Consider the following 9,151-nt stretch of genomic DNA (forward strand, 5'->3'; position numbering starts at 1 on the left):
TGAATCATTCTTTTCCTCTTCTAACTCAATGACTATGCAATAAAAAAAAGGGCTATGAAAAGGAAAATAATAGAAATAAAATATAATGACAATAAACATTGCATTATGTTACATGAGAAGGAAATTGAAAAAAAAAAAAAATCACAATTTATTTACTATTAAGGAAAATAAATTTAAGATAGAGTGAGGGGAACTTAAATCTTGGATTCTTAAATAACTTTGATCTCAGTACAATAAGGGGAACTTAACATAAAAAAAAATAGAACAAGGAGAACTTAAACTTGGGTTCACATGTAATGAAGATAGAGAGAGATATGAGTCTAAAAGTCGTCACAGGCATCGTCACAGGCACGAGTGAAGCAGAAGAAGAAGGCCAACATAGAGACAGGAAGAAATACGAGAAAGAGAGTAGAGGGAAACACCTGGGGCCCGTCCGGTATATACCAAGGAGACAAGACAATCGAGAGAGTAGCCAATATCATAGCCAAGTATTGATACCGGTTCCAAAACATTTTGAGTATTGTTTTTTGAACATGTACCCAATCTCAGCTATTTGAAAGAGAATACACAGAGGCCATTAGAGAAGATAAGGAGATGGGGAGGAGCATTGAGAGAGCGTTACGTCTTGGGTATCTTTGGTATTAAAACTTAGTAAATATGGGATGAGGTTTCACAACCCAAATTTGGTTGAATGTATTAATGGGGCTGAAAAAAATAGCAAAACTTTGAGAGATTTTGATTAATTAGGAGATTTTCTAGGAGTTATGCATGTGTATTTATCACTCCCCTTCTTTCACCCCCATTATGGGATCGACTCCCCCATGTGTCTTTCTCTCTCCTCTAGGTTAGAGAGAGAAAGAGGAGAGAGATAGACATTTGGGGAGAGATTTTGATTCAGAGAAATGGAGATTTTTTAGGAGATACATACAGAGAGAGTGAAGGGTAGGTTTGGAATATGAGTGCCCACAGTTCCAATTCCAAACCTTTCTGAATCGAAGGGTCAGGATCATCTGTTTGAAGTGAAACTTCCTGAGTGGTTCAATATTTACAAGATGAACGGACCCAATCACCCCATCCATGCATTCAAGTGGGCCCCAGAGAAGAACGAAACGAGCATAACTTAGGCGAGTGATACTAGCTTTGTAATTGTGTCACGGGATGACGGAATTTCTGCCAAAAAGAGAGCGAGATGACTTTTTAACTGCCACTGTAGGATAATGCGCCCCACTCTTAACGTGATCTTTTCACGCTAAAAGGGGGCGTATTATCCTAAAGCGGGGCGAAAAAATCATCGCCCAAATACCTAACCACCAAAACGTGAACAAAGTCAAAAGGATTGTAAGAACAGAAGCAGAAGAATCTGTCCCTCTCTAGTAATAATATCTTGTGAAAGGGAGATAAGAATCTCTCCTTCTATCTCTCTGTCTATCTCTCTTTAATTCCTTCCAATCTCAAGCAATCTGTTGGATCCAAGGAAAGGAGATTGAGGAAAAAGGATAAAAAGGGGGGTGATTTTGGTGCTGTATGGCCAAAGAGGAAGAGAAAAGAAATTAGGGTTTGGATTGGGGAAGAGTTAGGAAGCATAAAAGAGGAGGATTATAAGAAACAATGTCTGCCATAGTGTGTGGAAAGAGATCCCTCTTTGAAGAATTACATACACCTCCACCTGTATCAAAGAGGCTCCGTTGCTTATCCGGATCCGGTACTTCTCCGATCCGATTCTCGCCTCCCCGGCCTATCTCTTCCTCCAATCCTCTTTCCCATCTCGTCGCCCTCTTCCCCGATATGGACAATCAGGTCTTTTCTTTTTTTCTTTTTGGTTATCTAAGATTGATTTCTAGGGTTTTATTTTGATTGTACGTCTTTGAATTAGAGTCTAGGGTTTCATAATCAAAATTCACCTTTATTTTCTCTTTTCCCTTTTTCTTCTATATATATGGGTGTAGATGAAACCCCAGATGGCTCATATGCTTGTATTAATCGTCTGCATCCGTACTGATTTTTATTTGAGATCTTCATTCGATGCCACACGAATGCCATTCTCATGTTGTCTATTAAATAACTAGAAATTTGGATTGTAGTTTGGTTGTAGATTCTAGGCTGATTTGAAATTGTTGAACTTGGGGAATTCTTTTATCCCTCTCCAAGCACATCCTTTGGAATGCCAACTATGTGGCGGGGTCGCTTGGTCAGAAAGGGGTTGAAGAGGAAAGTTTGTGGCAAATGTGCTGCCCCACAATGTAATGATTCCCTTTGTTATGTTCACGTTTTTGGTAGCTTCTTCTTTTATATCTTATTCTCCTTTTGTTTTGGTATGCATATGCGTGCGGTCCATAATGGTTGTTGATTTGGGGGATCAGTTCTGCTTTTCCCATTGTCATGGTGTACTGCTCGCCCTTTGAAAGATGTGATCATGATCTCTTTCGTGTGGCATCAGCTCGCAAAGCGTCTCTCTCTCTCTCTCTCTCTCTCTCTCTCTCTCTCTCTCTCTCTCTCTCTCTCTCTCTCTCTCTCTCACACACACACACACACACACACACACACACACTGTGTGTGAACTGTGGGGGTTCACTTCATCGGGATAATGGCAAGGTAGTGTGGGTTGCTTGATTTATTAGAGCTTCTTTCATTTAGAAATGAAACGAGTGGCTGACCTTATTAGTGCGAAGTCCGTCGACAATCTTCTGATGCATTGTTGGGTGTGGGAGGGTGGGTGAGAGGGGGTCACTTCATCGGGATGATGGCAAGGTGGTGTGGGCTGCTTGATTTCTCAGCTTTCTCTCACCCAAAAGTGAAATGAGTGGCTGACCTTACTAGTGTGAAGTCCGTCGACATTCTTCTAATGCATTGTTGGGTGTGGGAGGGTGGGTGAGAGGGGGTCACTGCATCGGGACGATGGCAAGGTGGTGTGGGTTGCTTGATTTCTCAGACCTTTTTTTCACCCAAAAGTGTAATGAGTGGCTGACCTTATTAGTGCGAATTCCGTCGACAATCTTATGATGCATTGTTTTCTGCGCGCGTGCGTGTTTTTGGGGTGGGGGTCATTTCATCGGGATGATGGCAAGGCGATGTGGTTGTTTGATTTTTCAGAGCTTGCTTTCATCCAAAAGTGAAACAAGTAGCTGACCTTATTAGCGCGAAGTCTGTTGGCAGTCTTCTGATGCATTGTTGTGTGGGGTGAGGTGGGGTGAGGGGTCACTTCATCGGGATGATGGCACAGTAGTGTGGATTTCTTGATTTCTAAGAGCTTTCTTTCACCCAGAAGTAAAACTAGTGGCTAACCTTATTAGTGCGAAGTCTGTCGACGATCTTCTTATGCATTGTTGTTGTTTGGGGGGGGGGGGTTGGGGGGGGCAACAAATGATGGCAAGGTGGTGTGGGTTGCTTGATTTTGCAGAACTTTCTTTGACCCAGAAGTAAAATGAGTGGCTGACCCTCATATTGCAAAGTCCGTTGACAATCATCTGATGCATTGTTGTATTGTGCATGAGGTTTGGGGCTTTATTTTCTCTCTGTGTGTGGTTGCTTGGGTGATTCCTAAGCATATTGGTGGCTTCATCTATGTGTGGCTTATGCCCCTCTTAGACTCCTAGAGGGAGGATAGATTATTTGGAACCTTGCATTGGCGACAAGCCTTCAATTGATACGGAAGGAAAGAAACAGTAGAATTTTTAAGGTCCCACCCTATCTTGGTTAGGTGTGGGGTTGAGGTAAAGGACTTTTGGGGCGATCCCCCCCCCACCACCCCCCCCCCCCCCCCCCCCCCCCCGGCTTTTGTTTGGCTTTCTTAAGCTGATTTTGATGGGTCCAATTTGGGGAATCCAAGTCCTGGTAGTATTGAGGGTGTGCTTCGTGTACATGATACAAAGTTCGATGGACCTTTTCTTGTCCAATTGGAATGAAGGAGTCTAACGAGACAGAGGTTCTCCCACTCAAAATTGGTATCCTCCGAGTGGATTGTGATCCTTTGGATACTCTTCTTGTTGAAAGTGGCTCTTTGAATGTGATTTGTCGACGTTATGGAGGATGTCCTGGATCATATTGAGGGGCACTATGTGACTTCCTGCCACTCTTACTGGTCAACTAATGGGAGTGCAGAGGCGCTGGTCTGCAGTGGAGTGTCTAGATCTTTGGTTAGGGACCACATCCCCGTTGAGGATCATGGCCGATCTGTTGGCCTTTTCTGGTCTTATATAGCCTTTTGTTTTTGTTGATGCTGTGTTCCCCTGGACTATCTCAGTTGAGGTTTGATTTTGTTTGCTCTTTAATAAAGTTCAGGGCTGGAGGCGCTCGCCTGAATCGAATAGTAGAGAGGTTGAAGAAGCAGTCTTAGCTGGCAGGAGATGAAAGCTTACCTTATTATTATGAAAAAGGGGAAAGGGCTTTTTCAGCTGGATAGGGAGCCATTTTGAAGTGCAGCCTTCCATCATTCAAAACAAAAGAAAAAATAATTACAAGGAAGGCCTTTTCACAACAGGACTAGCTAGCTATGTGAAGTGGCCTTATTTTCTGCTCCTTTATAATTTCTTTGGTCAAGCCTTAATTTTTCTTTTGTATTCAATTTTATAGTGATCAATCACGGAATACGTTATGTTGGTCAATGTATGATTGACCTCTAAATTTTTTTGCTGCATTTATTGGATATGCTATGGTGATCATATCTCATAGATCCGCTTTAGTGTTAAGTGCTTATAAGATTTCTGCAGTGAAGTATGTTAAATATACTTTCAGCTAATCATTCCATCAAACTTACCATTTCAGCTTCTTGAGCGAGCACTTGAAGCATGTGGTAACGATTTGGATTCTGCCATCAAGAGTTTGAATGAACTTTGTTTAGGAATTGCAGAGAGAAACCTGGGTTCTGCTGACAGCAAATCTGAGTCAACAATGGGAACAAATGTTCAGCTATCATCACAAGGTATATATGTTGATAATGATAGTCTAACTGCACTTTGATTTGATCTTTTTTGGTTGTTCATGGAATTTGGATTTCCTGACAGATTGTTTACTTGTAAATTTCAAATGTTCTTGCTATCTGTCTCTTGCATATCAACATTGAAGGTTCTATCGGTATGTACTTTTCAAAAAGAAAAAGAAAAAGAAAGTTATATCTGTATGTTTTTTTGTACTTTTTAGTTTTGACTACCTCAGTCTTGGGGTTTCCCACTCCTTTTTTTTAAATATAATTTGCACCATTTCAAAAAAAGAAGAAGAAGTTATATTTGTATGCTATTTGGGAGATTTTATATGGTGTAAGTCCTTATAGCCCCTTATTTTTCAAAAAGTACTGTACGGACCACACTATAGGATGATCCAAACCGTCCATCGGATGGGCCATAACGTAAATAGGTTGTGCCCAAAAAACCATTTCTATAGGATTATCCCAACCCTCCGATCTATAGATGAACTGCATATTATGTAACCTCTATAGATCGGAGGGCTAGGATCATCCTATGGAAATGATTTTTTGGGCACAATCTATTTAAGTTATGTCCCATCACATGGACGGTTTGGATCATCCTATAGTGTGGTCTGTACAGTACCTTTTGAAAAATAAGGGACTATAAGGGCTTACACCGGTATAAATCTCGCTATTTGGAAAGGCATTTGCTAGGGACCATTACATAAGACATTTTGCGGACGGCTATTGCATGAGTGCAGCCACATAGGCTCAGATTTTGTCTTATTCATTTAATTCATCTGAGGTGGCTGCACTCATGCAACAGCCGTTTCACGAAATGCCTTATTCGATGGCCCCTAGAAAAACCCAAACTTTTTCATTGATTCAGATTTAATATTTGTTGGTGTGAAGCTGATTCTACGTCACATCAACCATCACATAAGACATTTTGTGAACGGCTATTGAATGAGAGTGCGGCCACATAGGCTCAGATTTTGTCTTATTCATTTAATTCATCTGAGGTGGCTGCACTCATGCAACAACCGTTTTGCGAAATGCCTTATTCGATGGCCCCTAGAAAAACCCATTTGGAAAACCCAAACTTTTTTCATTGATTTAGATTTATTATTTGTTTGTGTGAAGCTGATTCTACCTCACATCCTACCTAGATTTTATGAAAAAATTCCTTATCCTTTGACGTGTGCATCATTTCGAACAAGCATTGGTCCTTTAACCTGTTTATTTTAGTGAATGGCAACCTTATTGATGTGAAATTATCATTTAGGCGACGATTTTCTAGATAACTTGTATTGGGTTCCTCAACATGTGCATAAATGAAGTGGGCACATTTTTTTACTTAATAAGAACTAAGCATGCGCAATATACTTGGCAATTTGACAGGTGTTGATGCAGCTTCCGAGAATGCATCTGCTCCAGACAACCTCCCGATGGATGGTTCTGAATGGGTGGAGCTGTTTGTGAGAGAAATGATGAATGCCGCTGACATGGAAGATGCCAGAGCTCGTGCTTCAAGAGTGTTGGAGGTATTGGAGAAATCAATTGCGGCTCGTGCTGGTGCTGAGGCAGCTCAAAGCTTTCAAAAGGTATCATGCATCTTTATAACAAAAATCTGGTATTTTGGTTATCTCAACCTTACAGTTCTGTAAAATATGTACTTTATCCTTTAGGCAAATACTTTATGGACTCCTCTGACTGAAGCTTGACGCCAGTAGCAGAAAAGTGGGTTGATCTCAAATCTTTGCTTGTATAAATTAACTAAGTATTATGCATCTTTATAACATACACTTGGTCCACCTCAACCTTACAATCCTATAAACACATGGGCTTAATCCTTGATATAGCAGTGCATTTTTAGGCATATTCTCTATGGACCCACTTCTCTGGCTCTACCTTGGTGCCGGTTGCAGATACATTGGTTGATCCCAAATGGTTGCTTCCATAAATGGACCAAAAATTATGCATCTTTATATAAATTTTCTCCAATCAGGCACTTGGGTGACCGAGGTTAAAAAATTGACTTCTTTTTTTATGTTTTACTGATTGCCAACTTATGAGGTAAATTATGCATTGTGTCTTGTTGGCTGATTGATAAATGTATGTGTCCTATATGTTATTTTTTATATAAATTTTCTAACTGTATGCTTTATTAGGAAAATGTGATACTAAAGGAACAAGTTGAAGTACTAATTCGAGAAAACACAATTCTCAAGCGAGCTGTAGCAATCCAGCATGAGCGTCAGAAAGAGTGCGACGAGAGGAGCCAGGAGATGCAGCATTTGAAACAGCTGGTATCACAGTATCAAGAGCAGTTGAGAACATTGGAGGTATATTTTAATGGCTGTATGTGTGTTCTGAAATCTAAGCTTACATATGAATGATGTGGGAGTTCCGAGGCACGATAAAGAAAGTTCTTCCTCCCTTGATAATCAAGGGCAACAATTTTGTCTTAACCCCATTGCTATTACTTGCATGTATGCGCTTATATAGCCTCTTGGCTAAGCTTATTGCTTATTTTGTCTGCCAACAGGTTAATAACTACGCATTGACGATGCATCTCAGACAGGCTCAGCAGAGCAACTCCATTCCTGGCCGTTTTCATCCTGATGTCTTCTAAAGATTGGCTCTCACTGTGAGTGTATGAACTAAACTGTATTAAATCTTAAATTGTTTCCTTTTCATCCATTCCACCATCGAGAGAGAACTATCCTTTTGAGGAATGTAATTCCGTAGAATTGTTTGCTCAACCTGCCAGAATTGAGCAAGTGGCACCACTATTTTTTTTTAAATCTGGACAGTTAATCAGGTTGGCCCTACTTCACGTGGGCCCATACCCCAAAATCTCAGTGATCTAGTATATGATGCTCAGTGAGAGCCTCACCTTTTAAATATGGGAATGCTACTTTGTTAGCTTGGATAAGTTTAGTTTCGTCTGATATTTTGTCTTACTGTTTTGATAGGTAAGCTGGGATTGAAACTCCAACCTCAAGGTTGAAAACCAGCGCCTTAACCAATTGAGCTAGAGGCTCAGTCCCAAAAATGCCATGTCGATTAAGACAGATTTAATATTATCAAAATAAAACTTATAAATTTCACATTTGATTATGTTTAGGCTATTGATATTTACGCAGCGAAGTTTTGATAGTGGGGCGAATACAGCTTGTCTCTTGTTATTTAACCCGCTGTCAAAGGCTATTGTAATTCCCAAAAAGCTCCCAGCAGCCCATTAAAAAAGAAGAGACAAGGTGACTTCACCCCATTATCAAGACATGCTAGTGCCATGATGAAATAAAATTTCCATTTATAAATTGGAATGTATCTGTGCTTGTTTAGACAATTGCACCCCACCTGATTAACCCCTTTTTCTGTTGGTTGGTTTTAGGTTATTTAGAAACAAACGGCCTTTAATACCTAAATAGGACTGTAAATTAGAGAGATGCGTGTATGGTACCTATCTTGATGTTTGTAGAAGAAACGATGAGAGAAGGCAAGATAGAAAGGTTAGAGAGTAATGTCAGGGCTGCTTCGAGGGATCCGGCTGTTTCACACGGTTGCCTTCCCATTGGGACCTGTGTTGATAGTCTGTATCAATCCTTAGGTGTGTTTGACAAAAGGTTTCTCATTATGGCCTGAATTATTGAGTAGAAACGAGATAATGAGAATCTTCCAAAACAGATCGAGTCCCTTCGCGTATGTTTGGATGTGTAGCAAAGACTCGGGAGTAGTGGAATAAAAAGTCAACACGGAGGAGACAAGCGTTGGTTTTGCCTGGAATTACCTTGGAGAATAGTCGAAAGTAGTGTTTGGTTGTGCGGCATAGACACGGAGAATATGGGAATAAGTTGAGGGTGGAGAGAGAGAGAGAGAGAGAGAGAGAGAGAGAGAGAGAGATTTCAAGTACCATCAAGACCAATCATCTTGCTAGTTGATCTCTGTATAGATGTTTCTGACTTGTTGGATTTATATAAAAGGGTAATCATCTACAAAACCAAATGAAAATCCTTGACGGTCTGTTTGGATGCACCAAAATGTAGGAAAATAAAAGTACGGGTTTTCCATATCCTAAAATCTTTTGGTCGCCATTTACTATTCACATAGCAGTCCTTGTCAGCTGGAAATTTTCCAAATGCTGTATGACTTTTCCTTCGAAATCAAGAGAAAAGAGAAAGTAAAGAAATGGGAATCCATATTCCTACTACTTCTTATGTCATGTGCATCCAAATGGACCCAAAG

The 9,151-nt window shown here is 40.5% G+C and overlaps 1 protein-coding gene across 1 annotated transcript; it reads left to right on the forward strand.

Moving 5' to 3' along the window:
- Positions 1-1,348: 1,348 nt before the first annotated feature.
- On the forward strand, positions 1,349-7,854 carry LOC143879433 (uncharacterized). The gene is made up of 5 exons (XM_077381811.1): positions 1,349-1,797; positions 4,762-4,918; positions 6,302-6,504; positions 7,072-7,245; positions 7,449-7,854. Exons 1-5 carry the CDS (start codon positions 1,609-1,611, stop codon positions 7,533-7,535), a joined length of 810 nt encoding a protein of 269 aa, XP_077237926.1. The 5' UTR covers positions 1,349-1,608; the 3' UTR covers positions 7,536-7,854.
- Positions 7,855-9,151: the final 1,297 nt, after the last annotated feature.

The sequence above is a fragment of the Tasmannia lanceolata genome, unplaced genomic scaffold (genome assembly GCF_043159265.1).
Source record: "Tasmannia lanceolata isolate RefF3 unplaced genomic scaffold, GAP_Taslan_0.1 ptg000006l, whole genome shotgun sequence".
NCBI classification, from domain to species: domain Eukaryota; kingdom Viridiplantae; phylum Streptophyta; class Magnoliopsida; order Canellales; family Winteraceae; genus Tasmannia; species Tasmannia lanceolata.